This window comes from Aegilops tauschii, chromosome 2 (assembly GCF_002575655.3).
Source record: "Aegilops tauschii subsp. strangulata cultivar AL8/78 chromosome 2, Aet v6.0, whole genome shotgun sequence".
Taxonomy (NCBI): domain Eukaryota; kingdom Viridiplantae; phylum Streptophyta; class Magnoliopsida; order Poales; family Poaceae; genus Aegilops; species Aegilops tauschii.
The window spans coordinates 575020389-575034076 of NC_053036.3; the positions used below are offsets into that span (position 1 = coordinate 575020389).

Genomic DNA, 13688 nt, shown 5'->3' on the forward strand with positions numbered 1-13688 from the left:
AATGTTTGCAAAACATACATTTTTTCTGAAAATTTTAGAAAAATGTTAGTGACATTTATGGAAAATATTCAATGTGTGTTCATAAAATGTTCACCCTATATTCTGTTTAGCATCTGCAACTTTCTATCTATTCATCTTCAATCATGACAGTACAAAGAATGGTAGATGTAATAAAAATTACAATCAGGTCCGTGGACCTAGTAACGCCTACAAGTACTGGAGCTAGTTGAAGGCGCTCCGCCGTCATTGCCCCTCCCTCGATAGAGCCAGGCAAACCTTGTCGTAGTAGACAGTCGAAAAGTCGTCATGCTAAGGCCCATAGGACTAGCGCAGCAGAGCAACAACCATCGCCGATGAAGAAATACATAGATCGGAAGGATCAAACCTGTAAACACTCAAACAAAGACGAACGAAGATTGGATCCAAACAGATTCACCGAAGGCCAGTACAGACCGAATCCCGTGAGATCTGATGAAGACACACCTCCACACGCCTCCTCCACATGTCAGGGATAGAAGTCGGAGACAGTATTCCTATTGAGGGACATCGCCGCCGCCACACAACCCCAACTAAGACACTAGACCTAATAAGAACAAGAACGGGTCCCTCCCGCCGACGGGGACCCGAGGTCCTTTGCACCTCCGTGGCCCAAAGGCCATTGGAGATGGGGCGGACCGGCGGCGGCGCTGACGGGAGAAGGAAAGTGTGTTATCTTTTCTTGTGGAGGTAAGAGATGGTCACGGTCTATGTTCACCTTGTATTTACAAATATTCAACGAAAGTCAACATGTATTAGGAAAAACATGAAAAAGAAACAACTAGAGAAAACACAAAAAAAGCGAAAAAGGAAACACCTCTCAAAACCTTTCTAAACTGGCAGAAGGTTCCCAAAACGGCTGTGGGAAGGTTTAAAAAACGCATGTTATTGGGTTGGTCCACAATGGGAGTGCCACATGTACTTCCATCTTGCAGTAAGCGAGATTTTTTTTAGAGAAAAGGCATATGCCCAACTTTATAAATAAAGCCACAAGGTAGAGTCAAAGGACAACACCACCGAGAACAAACCCAAGCAACATCAAGTACACCCACACGCGGGTAAGCACGAAAGAACCCGAAAGTACGAGGGATAGATGGCACCCTGCCAGCACATGACACGCAGGCCGGAGAAAGGATAAACGACATAGCCATCAACTAGTCGACGGAGCTCCAAAACGCCTAGACACCATGATCCTGCCCAGTTAGAGATGACACCGAGGCCCGAACTTTAGATATGAGAAGATCAAGAGCGTCCCGGTCCTCCGGCTTAGTCAATGATCTCAACTGCTACAAGAAGATACAAGATTTAAATAGGCAGTCAGCAGGTTTAGCAGGAAAAACATGTTCGATCGTAAACTTGTTCCTAGTAGTCCATAACGACCAACAAATGGCACCCAAACCAACCCAGAAAACCCTCTTTGTAACGCTAGTCAAGGAATTGGCAAGACCTCTCAGATCGGTAAAGGAGGATGGATCCCAGGTGACCTGGAGCCAGGATCTAACGCGACTTCAAACAAGCTTAGCAAGCACACAATGAAAGAATATATGGTTCGTGTTTTCCAAAGCACCGCAGAGAGAGCAGAACTCCGATCCCGGGCCATTCCTCTTGCGAATTTGATCGGCAACAGGGAGGCACCCTCTGAATGCTTGCCAGAGGAAGATTTTGATCTTCGGTGGTACACGTGCCCGCCAGATATTCGAGAATCTATTTGTAGGGGAGCCACCAATAAGCTTAGAGTACAGAGACTTGACCGAGAAGCGGCCAGAGGCAGTGAGAGGCCAAACCACCGAATCCGGAACCTCCGAGAGCGTGGGGAATAAGGCAGAGAGAGTTTGCTAGTCTTCCAACTCTTCAGGAGAAAGGGAGCGACGGAAGGCCAGGTCCCAGTTATTAGCCGACAGCTCCGCGATGGAGATATTCTGATTAGAGCAATAAGAAAAAAGGGTAAGGAAGCTCATAGAGAGAGGTGAGTCTCCGCACCACCAATCAAGCCAAAAACGAACCGAGGAACCACCTCCTACAATGAATTTAACATGCTCGAGGAAAAGCGGGCGGACCAGAATAAGATCCTTCCAGAATTGTGAACCACGTAGAGCCAACCCAAACATCGGGCTAGAATGAGGGAAGTACTTGGCTTTAAGGATAGAATACCATAAAGAACTGGCCCCACTAGACATGATCTTCCACCACCATTTGACCAACATGCATTTGTTCATGACGGAAGTGTTAATGATGCCCAGCCCCCAAGGTTTTTTGGCCTACACATGAGTTGCCACTTAACAAGCCTATATTTGCGCCTATTATTTGCCGCATTCCAATAGAACGCACCCCTATGCTTATCAAAGCCCGCATGGATCCCAGCCGAGAGGAGGTAAAAGCCCATTAGGAACATAGGAAGGGGAGATAAGCAGGCATTGATCAAATCCACTTTCCCAGCATTGGAATTGTACCTGCCATGCCAGGGGAGTACCCTATTACCCACCTTAGAGACAGCAGGGGCAAACTCTTTCGAATGAAGCATATCCGGCGAGATAGGGAGGCCCAGGTATTTTAAGGGAAAGGAACCAAGCTTACAATTGAGGAGGGGCGCCACCCTCAAAGCCTCATTGTCATCAACGCCGGTGTTGATTACATCGCTCTTAGAGAAGTTAATTTTCAGCCCCGACAAGGCCTTGAAGCAGAGGAGAATGAACTTGAGGTGAGCAATGCAAGAATCGTTCAATTACACCATAATGATAGTGTCATCAGCGTATTGAAGGTGGGTAACACCGTCCGGAATCAGATGAGACACAACCGGAGATATATGACCGTGATGGGCAGCCCTAGATAAGATACGGGAGAAGGCGTCGGTGACGAAGTTAAACAGAACGGGGGACGCAGGGTCACCCTGCCGCAGGCCCCTGCCATTGGCAAAAAATTTACTGACATGACCATTAACAGAGATCGCAGTGTGGCCCCCCGAGACCAACTTCATGATTCGATGAACGTAGGCACCATCGAAGCCTTTCACCAAGAGAACCTTCCTCAAGAAAGGCCAACTGACCGAGTCGTAGGCCTTCTCAAAATCCAGTTTGAGGATAACAACTTTAGATTTACGAGATTTGAGGTCATGTGTACTATCTCGTGAAGGCACAGGATCCCGTCCAGAATAAAGCGCCCTTTAATGAAAGCAGATTGGAAAGGACTGATAGTTCTATGAGCGACAGGGGAAAGGCGAGTCACAAAGCCTTTAGCCGGGAACTTCGCAAAATTGTTAATCAATGCAATTGGCCTAAACTGGGAAATCAGCTCGACACCTTTAATTTTAGGGATCAGGGTGATCACTATAGTTGAGACGAGAGATGTCAATAGTGCCCAAACAGAAACCCTGGATGATTTGACAGACCAGGTGCCGCAGCTGCGGCCAGAATTTCTTGACGAAGGGGATAGAGAACCCATCAGGGCCGGAGGCAGCATTGGGATTGGCGGAATTTACCACGTTCCAGATTTCCTTATCTGACAGGGGGATCATTAAGGCCTCATTCTCCTCGTTCGAAACTTTCATAGCGTCCTCCCACAGGGAGGGAGAGATAGAAAAGCCACTAGCAGGCTTGGCCCCCAATAGAGAAGAGAAGAATTCCACCACATGAGAGAGGATTAGGGATTGGTCCGAAGACCGGACACCATTGATGAGAAGGCTGTTAATGTAGCAACGCCTTCTGCGACCATTGGCAATGGCAAAGAAGTAGGCAGTAGGAGAGTCCCCTTTTAAAGTCCAGTTAAGAGTGCCACGTTGGCGCCAATAAGTTTCCGCTTGCTGATGCAACTGCATCAAGGCGGCTTCGAGGTTATAACGCAAAGACCAACCTGCTTCCGAGAGGCCCAAGGTGTCAGCCGCACGCTCAAGATCCACAATATGAGACTCTAACGCATTCTTCGCCCTACGTTCCTCCGCAGCATGATTACGTGACCAACCCTTAAGGAATTTACGCAACTCGTAGGAGCATCTATGCCAGTCATCCATAAGACCAAATGAGCGAGTCTGGGAGGCTAAGAGGTTAGCGATCTTAGTAGCTAGCATATCTGCGAAGCCCTTCACAAGAAGCCAAGAAGCATCAAACTGGAAGCGGGAGGAGGGCCTAGATTGCTGCAACCCAGCATAAGAAGGAGTGGTGTATGATCGAAGCCCACATTGACTTTAGCATAAAGGGAGGCATGAGGGAATAAGGAGTCCCACCTGGAGCAGATGAACACCCGGTCCAGCACTGACCAGATCGGGATGGCCTGGTGATTAGACTAGGTGAAACGGGCCCCTACCACTAGTACAAAACAGGGCTTTCGTCACAGGGCAATATTCACATTAGTCCCGATTCAGTCACGAACCGGGACTAATGTGAGCATTGGTCCCGGTTCGTGCGGCTAAGGCATTAGTCCCGGTTCACCTGGGCCCTTTAGTCCCGGTTGGTGCCACGAACCGGGACTAAAGGGTGCGATGCCCTTTAGTCCCGGTTGGTGGCACTAACCGGGACCAAAGGAAATGTGCTGCCCGCGTCGCGGCCAAAGTTTAGTCCCACCTCGCTAATTGAGAGAGCTCGAGAGTGGTTTATAAGCGCTGCTGCGCCCACCCTCTCGAGCTCCTCTCAATTGCAGGCTTTCGGGCCTAACCGTACACTGTGTGCCTGTGGGCCTACTGGGCCACCTGCGGGCCTGAATCCTGGCCCATGGTTGGGTTTCTAGTCGTATTCAGGCCGTGGTGGCCCAGTAGCTGGCACTTTTTTTTCTTTGTTGCTTTATTTATTTTATTTTGTTTCTACTTACAACAAAATACTCACTGTTGCTATTTTTATTTATTTTATTAAATTTTATTTTTTAATTCTTTTTGCTTTTAGGTCACAAAAATTATAAACTTTCTGTTAGTGCCATTAGTTTTCAAATTTGAATTCTTTGAAATTTCTGTGATTCTTTTTCCTGCTATTTAATATTACTGTGTTTTATGATTCTATTCAAAAACAGATTTTGTTATTTTAGTTTCTAACAAAAAAATCTTTATGATAATGCTTTTTGCTATTAAAATGTCTAACAAAAACATTCTTTATGAAAATTCTTTTTGCTATTAAAGGGCCCATCAAACTCTACCCCCCTGGACCGCCTTTTCAGTTTTAGAAAAAAGAAAAGAAAATGATGAAAATGTCAATAAAATAAAATAAAATAAGTTTCCCATGTGATATGTGGTCTAGTTGTTAGGAAAATTAACAAATATGAATTTCGACTTTACTTGCAAAATCTCTCTGGAATTTCTTAAAATGGGTATAACGAACTCGGATGAAAAAGTTTTTTATATGAAAAATCATCTACTCGAAAAGTTACATCTGAATTTAACCGGGGGAACCCCGTTAAACATTTTCAAAATCCTCAAAAACCTAACAGAAAAAAAGATACGGGGCTTTTAAGATCTGGAGAGGCAAAAAATTTCAAACTGTGGTCAAACTGTGGTCAAACAATGATCAAACTAATTATTCTAGAATATTAGTGTTACTAAATAATTATTTCAGTTTTTTTGAATTTTGGTCAAATCTGGTCAAACTGTGGTCAAACAGTGGTCAAACAATGGTCAAACTAATTATTCCAGAAATATTAGTGTTACTAAATAATTATTGTTTTTTAAAACAATAGTTTCAAACTCAAACAGTGAAATGTGTCACTTCATGCTCAAGCTAAATTTCTGAGGGTTAATAGAATTGACATCTTACTATTGTCAGGAAAACAACAAGTGCAGGCTTGGAAACGAGGGAGAATAGAACCCGGAAGTTAAGCGTGCTCAGGCTGGAGTAGTGAGAGGATGAGTGACCGTCCGGGAAGTTAGATGATTTGGAATGATGAGGGGTGATTAGAGATTAGAGGATAAATTGAGTAGTGATGAGGGGCGGTGATAAGAGATTAGAGGTTAAAATAATTCAGAAATTTGAAAATAAAAAAAAAATAAAAAAAATTCGCAAAAAATATTTTTTTTAAAAATATCATAAAATTTCCTTTAGTCCCGGTTGGTGGACTAAAGGTGGAGCTCCAGGCTGCGTCCACGTGGACGGCCTTTAGTCCTGGTTCGTGTAAGAACCGGGACTAAAGGGGGGAGGCATTAGTAACGACCCTTTAGTCCCGGTTCAAAAACCGGGACTAAAGGCCCTTACCAACCGGGACAAAAGCCCCCTTTTCTACTAGTGTACCATGGGTAGCTCGCGAATTGCACAGTTGCTAATGAAATCATTGAAAGCATTTACCAAAGGCCAGGAGAAGTTTAAGTTACTCTTATCTGAGGGGGTGCGAAGAAGGTTAAAATCGCCTCCGACAACGATCGGAATAGTACAAGCCTCGATCTTAGCAAAGAGTTCGTCCAGAAAAAGGGAGATAAGCAGTGATCTGCTGGGCCATATACAACCATGAACTCCCACAAAGTGTTAAGAGATTTGTGATACACGACAGTGCTTGCCCAGAAAATCCCATGATCGAAAGCAACAAAATCAAACACATCCCGTTTAGAACCAATCAGAATCCCTCCCGAGTGACCAGAAGATGGCAGGACATGCCAATCAAACCTATCCATGCCCGCAATCGCAGAAAGTTCATTAGGGGGAGAAAGAGTCTTTGAAAGTTTTGACCAGCCCTACTATGTCAATATTATCACCACGAACAACATCTCTAATTTGGTCATGGCGCCCCCTAGCGCCAAAACCCTCTAATGTTCCAGAATAGAGCTTTCATTTGTAAGAGAGATTTTTTATGCGAAGACTCGACCTGCTAGGGGCAGCGCAGGGTTTAGATCGCTTGGATTTGCCCCTTCTAGATGTGTTAGGCTGGGGTTGGCCACTACCAACCTCCAAACCACCCGCCCTATCCCCTGGCCATAGATCAGCCGTAGCCGCAGAGGCAACGGCCTCTTTGGCCTTAGCTATGGCTGCCTGAGCCATCTCATTGGCCCTAATAGTAGAGAGGAGGAGAGAAGGTGGCCCCTGCTCGGGATCAATAAATATTCCCACATCGGTCATGATATTTAATAGGTGATCATCAGACAAGGAAGGTAAAACAAGCCGGGTCGGGCTGGATGTTGTACCTGGAGGGGGGGGGGGGGGGGGGGGGGGAGATCCTTAGTCGCTGGCATTTGCGCTTATGTCACCTGATTGATATGCGGATTATTTGCTTTGTTAAGAATTTTGTAGAGGGCCATGCTTCTGTGGGTGGATCCTAGTTTTTCATGAGATTCATCTTAAAGAAAGGGTTTTCCCACGAGATGGTCCGAGCTGGTTTTCTCATCGAAAATATTCTTCCTTTTTCCCTGTGTACGTTGTGCATGCGGCAAAAATGCTATACACACGGAATAAATCCACAGGCCTTTACTGGTGGGGGTGGGCGCCAAACCCCGTATTAGTCCGTTGATATAGCAAAGCCGGTGCATGCGGTGCATCGTCACTTCCTGTTCGCTTGATGAATCCCTTTGTCATCGATCGTGGGCCTTTCACATCCCTTCGCTAACGGACGATGCATGTGAACAGTACGGAGTTAATTCATGTTCAGTCGATTGAATTTCGTTTCTGCTCCCACTGCGACGAGTTGAAGAAACGACGGCATGCATTCCGTGTTAATGCCTGCTCACCGGGAAACTAAACGACTTCCAAGTCCCGTGCGAGCGTGCGCCCGCGCCTTCACTCCTCTGTTGTTGCCGCGCCTCCCTCGCCGGTGCCCTCCTCTCCCTGTCACTCAGCTCGCTCTCCCTCGCCGTGGCTCACTCAAGGAAGAAGAAGGAAGGAGGAGGAAGAACACGGAGTTTCTCCAGCGCACGAACGCTGCCGCCGCACGCACGGCCTTGTATTCCACGAGCACGAACTCGTCACACGGGGTCTTATACCCAGGGACGCGCCGGGCACGCACCCACGTCCCAGCCCACGTCAAGCACCCGTCCCGCCCGCTTCTACCGCGCCCTCCCCGACATGCACGCATACGCCCGGGCGCGGCGAGCCCGCGATGGACCAGCTCAACGTGCTCACCCCGCGCGCCAACGGCTACCTCTACACACACCCGTGCGGTGTTCGATCACATGGACACGCCCATGCACCGCACCCACGCACACACGCACGCCTATACACACGCTCCCCGCGGTCCCGACGCGCCCGCTACGTCTGGCGCGTGCCCATACACGCGCCCCACGCGGTGAGCTCGTCGCCGCGGCTTATTCTGCCTAACATTCGCGCCCTAAGCCGCAGCTCAGAGCAGCCCGGCGTCCTCGGCGTCCCCGTCGACCAGCAGTGCATGCTCCGGCGCCGGCGCCTTCTTCCACCGCGGGCAGTCACGTTTGAAGTGACCCTGCTCGCCGCACTTGTAGCACCGGCCCTTCCGGTTGCCGCCGAAGCCCGACGCCTCGCTGCGCGCCCCGTCGTCGTAGTCCCGAGCTCCGCCTCGCTGTCGTTCACGCGCCCGCCATTGCGCCGTGGTGAACATCAGCTGCCCGTCCGCGCTCTCGCTGCCTGCCTGCCCGCGTCGTCGGAGCCGTTCGTCAAACGCTTTCAGCCGCCCGAGCGCCTCCTCGAACGGCATCGTCGACACGTCGCAAAACTGCTCGATCCCGGCCACCGCCGCGTACAGGCGGTCCGGCATGGAGTCGAGCAGCTTCTTCACCAGCGCGGCGTCTTCCAGGGTTGAGCCGAGCACCGCGTAACGCGCCGCCATGCCACCGAGCTTGCCGGCGAACTCGTCCAGCGTGTCGCTGCTCGCCATGCGTAGGAGCTCGAACTCCCCGCGCAGTGTGCCCAGCCGCGCCGCCCGCATGCGGTCCGCGCCGACGAACCGCGCCTTCAGGCTTGCCCATACCTCCGCCGCAGTTTTCTTCGCCGCAGCAGCTCCTCCGCGAGCGCGCCGAGCAGATACGCCCTCGCCGGCTTATCCTTCTTCGCGATCACGGCGGCCGCCGCGTCCTCCGGCACGACCACCGCCTCCCACAGCCCGGCCGCATCAAGGTTTGCCTCCACCTTGATCGACCATGCCGTGTAGTTCTCTCCGGTGAGCAGCGGCACCTGCTGCGGCAATGAACCGCTAGCACCGCCGCCGTAGGGGACGATCGACATCGCCGGCGCACCCTGGACAGAACGTGGTTCTGATGCCAAATGTTGTTGCCGCGCCTCCCTCGCCGGTGCCCTCCTCTCCCTGTCACTCAGCTCGCTCTCCCTCGCCGTGGCTCACTCAAGGAAGAAGAAGGAAGGAGGAGGAAGAATACGGAGTTTCTCCAGCGCACGAATGCTGCCGCCGCACGCACGGCCTTGTATTCCACGAGCACGAACTCGTCACAGAGCAGAACCATTACACGGGGTCTTATACCCAGGGACGCGCCGGGCACACACCCACGTCCCAGCCCACGTCGAGCACCCATCCCGCCCGCTTCTACCGCGCCCTCCCCGACATGCACGCACACGCCCGGGCGCGGCGAGCCCGTGATGGACCAGCTCAACGTGCTCACCCCGCGCGCCAACGGCTACCTCTACACACACCCGTGCGGTGTTCGATCACATGGACACGCCCATGCACCGCACCCACGCACACACGCACGCCTACACACACGCTCCCCGCGGTCCCGACGCGCCCGCTACGTCTGGCGCGCGCCCATACACGCGCCCCACGCGGTGAGCTCGTCGCCGCGGCTTATTCTGCCTAACATCCTCTCGCCTAGAAAAGCCCTATAAGGAGGCGCATATGTATAGCCTATAGTGATCTAGCCTGCGAAGCCCGTCACTCTTTAGCTCTCGCCATGGCCACCAACTCCACCTCTGCAGCTAGCCATGCCAAGTGCCTGCCGAAGACCTCGTCGAGATGCATCACCCCTACCTTCACCTCAACGCGTGATTTCGAGATCACCATTTACCCACTGCTCGAAGGCATCGGCGTCGAAAAGCTCGTCAGCTCGACCGTCTTCACCGTCGGTGGCTTCAAGTGGACAATAAGCTTCTTCCCGGACGGCGTGAGACATGGCAGTTTTGGCAACGCTTCGGCGTTCTTGAACTGCCTCAGCCCGGAAAAGGATGTGAGAGGAAGGTTCACCTTGAACTTGCTGGGCAAAAGTGGAGCACAGGTTACGAAGTTTGACGAGATAGAGTATACCTTTACGGCCGAATGCATTTATCGGGGCTATCCTCGGTTCGTGGACAGATCGAGGCTGAGATCAGTGTCGCTTGAAAACAATGGGAGTGTCACTATCCGCTGCGTTCTCACCGTGATCGGAGAACCCTATACTGAGGGGAAACGTGCCATTCTGCCGCCGCCTCCGCTGCCGATTCTGTGTGACAGCAAGAAATTTGTTATCCGCAACTTGGCGGCACCCCTGAAGAAATCCAAGCATGCCAAGATTGGACTTGGAGGCGAAGTGGATGCTGTGCTCACAGATTATCTGTCCGGCTCTGCTTGAAGCCATTAGCCATGCCATATATTGCATCTGCGTGGGCTTTATTACTAATAAGTTTGCAATTCTCTCGTTTATGTTCTCTGTACTTTGTAGTTGGCTTTTAGTACTTTATGAACTACTGCGCTGTATGCAGCTTTGGTTTCGTTCTGAGTAAACATTGATAATGGGATAATTCTGTGTACTTGCGGGTTACACACACGATTTTTGTATGATGTTCCCATTGATGATGGCTGCTGCCCACAAAACATATATATGTGATGAACGGCTGTGGTTTTGTGTACTTGCTGGTCTCTGCCGAGCGATTCGGACTAGATAGGCTAAGGGGTGCTTTGTGAAAGCAAGCTCTGTGAGAGCATTCACGTCGAGACTGTTGGATTCATGACTCCATGGAATGTGCTACAGGCTGTTATGCCGACTGATGGATTCAGGCGTTTGGTTGCAAGATGTCCTCTTCTCATTAAGGAAATATTGGACAAAGTTTCCTGCAGTGACTAGTCCAGTCCATAGGACGAACGGTTGATCATCTGCATTTCAATTTCCGCGTTTATCATGATCATATAGCGGCGTCTGGCTTGTAGCAGTGCCTCTCAACATGATTACTGCTTTACTGTCACGTAACTAGATTAGTTAGTGTACTAGTATATCCGGTTGGTATGCACGCTGGGTACTACTACAATTAGTCTTGTTCATGTTGGTGTAGCAGTTTGAGTAATACTAGTAGGTTAATTTCCTACTGTGTCCGGCTTGCATGCAACAAGTAGTATTCGAGTAGGCTTAGATAACTTATTTTGAGTAATATGTCCAAATTGGAATCAAGGTTGCCCGTGTGTTCACAGTATTAGGAAAGTTTAAACAGGCTGAGTCCGAGTAGGGCTTGCCATCATGGTTAGTTCTAGAGTCATACGAGTAGGTCTTGTCGTTGTTGGAATTTCACCACGCGCAAAAAACGTTGGCCAATGGTCTTCATTTCTTCTCGATCTTCCACTTTACAAACTGACGCCATAGCGTAGGTATATATATGCACACGTTTCTTTTTTGGCCAACGTTTTTTGCGCGTGGTGAATTCCAACAACGACACCCTCACATTCCTCTTTGCAATGGCTACTTGTTCTCGAACATGACTTAGTTTAGGGCGTAAATGTTGAACTGTTGAGTGGTATTTCCTTGAAATGCCTCCATGTATCCAACACAAAACAATGATCATTCCCAAGTGAATAAGAATTTGAGCCACATTATGTGACAATGGCTCCAGTGTGGTCCGTTGGTACTGCCCAAATACAAGATCTAACAGGTCCCGCCAGCCATAGTTTATTTTGGTAGAACCTTGCCAATTGGTATGACTTTTTTTGCAGGGTACTATTATGACTAGTTGCTTCACGCTGGTCATAGTGGGAGTAACTTAGCTAGTAACATAGCGCATTTCAAGACAAGTTTGTTTATGTGGCATGTAGTTAATTAGGAGAGAGGTGTTTAGAGTAACATAAGGCTACTCATAGGGGAGTACCGTATACTAGTATCATGCATATGATACTAGTGTATGATACTACCTTCATACTGCATAGTATTATAGAGTAGTATCATAGATGATCTTTTTATTGCCATGCACGACACAAAGTACCATAACATTTAATATGATATCGTATTTACCTATGTTACTCTAACCCTCTCTCTCTTCTTCAATTCTTTGCCACAACAACGTGTTTACTATTCCCAAGCGCGTGATACTAACTAAGATACCACTACTATGGCCAGCCTAATATCTTACCGTAACATAAAGCAACCCAAAGCAAAATGAGTCTACAATCTAATAAATGCAATTATCTATGATACTACTTCTATGTTACTTTGCACTATGATACTACTTACACGTTACTTCCTTCGTCCGGGATTATTAAGCCTCTTCCAATGCATTGGTGCTAGGTGGGGTGCTAAATGCATTAAAAAGCTTAGCAACTACTCTCCCCAATGCATTGGTGCTTAACTTTTGTAGGTACGCCTCACTCATTTAATGTTTTAACACCAAAATACCTTCATGCATTGGTTGATAGTCATTTTGCATAGGACCACACACTTAGCTTCGTTTCCTCCGGGGGTCACTATATTGCTCTCTCTCCTCTTTAATTGCTCCGCCACATCATTTTTTTTGCCTATGTGGTACCCTTAGCACTGGTACACCTTGGAGCAATGGGAAGGGCCTTAGTCCTCTCGACCATATCACCAGGACCAAGGAAGAGCGGACACACATGCAAAATCATCTGTTCCCGATGTTATTAATTACTCGCATGCAGCTTTTGTGCTGCTCTCATGCATTGGTCAACTTCTCCGCATGCAACGGAGGCAGCACTAGTCACGGAGCAAACACTTGCATGCATCCTAGCTTTTCACATGCAGGAGAGGTCCGCTAAACAGCGGATCAACAATCGAAAACAAACGGCCTAGTATAAACGGACGCCGTGTTGGGGATCGTAGTAGAAATTAAAAATTTTTACGCATCACCAAGATCAATCTATGGAGTCATCTAGCAACGAGAGAGGAGTGCATCTACATATCCTTGTAGATCGCGAGCGGAAGCGTTCAAGTGAACGGGGTTGATGGAGTCGTACTCGTCGTGATCCAAATCACCGATGACCGAGCGCCGAACGGACGGCACCTCCGCGTTCAACACACGTACGGTTGGGAAGACGTCTCCTCCTTCTTGATCCAGCAAGGGGAAGGGAGAGGTTGATGGAGATCCAGCAGCACGACGGCGTGGTGGTGGAAGTAGCGGGATTCCAACAGGGCTTCGCCAAGCGCTGCGGGAGGAGGGAGATGTGTCACGGGAGGGAGAGGGAGGCGCCAGGGGCTTGGGTGCGGCTGCCCTCCCTCCCCCCCTCTTTATATAGGGGTCCAGGGGGCGCCGGCCCCCAGAGATCCCATCTCAAGGGGGGGGGGGACTTGCCCCCCAAGTCAAGTGGGGCCCCCCACCCCTAGGGTTTCCAACCCTAGGCGCAGGGGAGGCCCAAGGGGGGCGCACCAGCCCACCAGGGGCTGGTTCCCTTCCCCACTTCAGCCCATGGGGCCCTCCGGGATAGGTGGCCCCACCCGGTGGACCCCCGGGACCCTTCTGGTGGTCCCGGTACAATACCGGTGACCCCCGAAACTTTCCCGGTGGCTGAAACTGGACTTCCTATATATAATTCTTCACCTCCGGACCATTCCGGAACTCCTCGTGACATGCGGGATCTCATCCGGAACT

General features: G+C 49.6%; 2 protein-coding genes across 2 annotated transcripts; one reads left to right on the forward strand and one right to left on the reverse strand.

Moving 5' to 3' along the window:
• Positions 1–8268: 8268 nt before the first annotated feature.
• LOC141042094 (uncharacterized) lies at positions 8269–8778 on the reverse strand. Its single transcript, XM_073509626.1, has one exon. The coding sequence runs from the start codon at positions 8776–8778 to the stop codon at positions 8269–8271; it is 510 nt and encodes a 169-aa protein (XP_073365727.1).
• A 1024-nt stretch (positions 8779–9802) lies between these two features.
• Positions 9803–10456, forward strand: LOC109762323 (BTB/POZ and MATH domain-containing protein 2-like). Its single transcript, XM_020321159.1, has one exon. The coding sequence runs from the start codon at positions 9803–9805 to the stop codon at positions 10454–10456; it is 654 nt and encodes a 217-aa protein (XP_020176748.1).
• The last annotated feature ends 3232 nt before the right edge of the window (positions 10457–13688 follow it).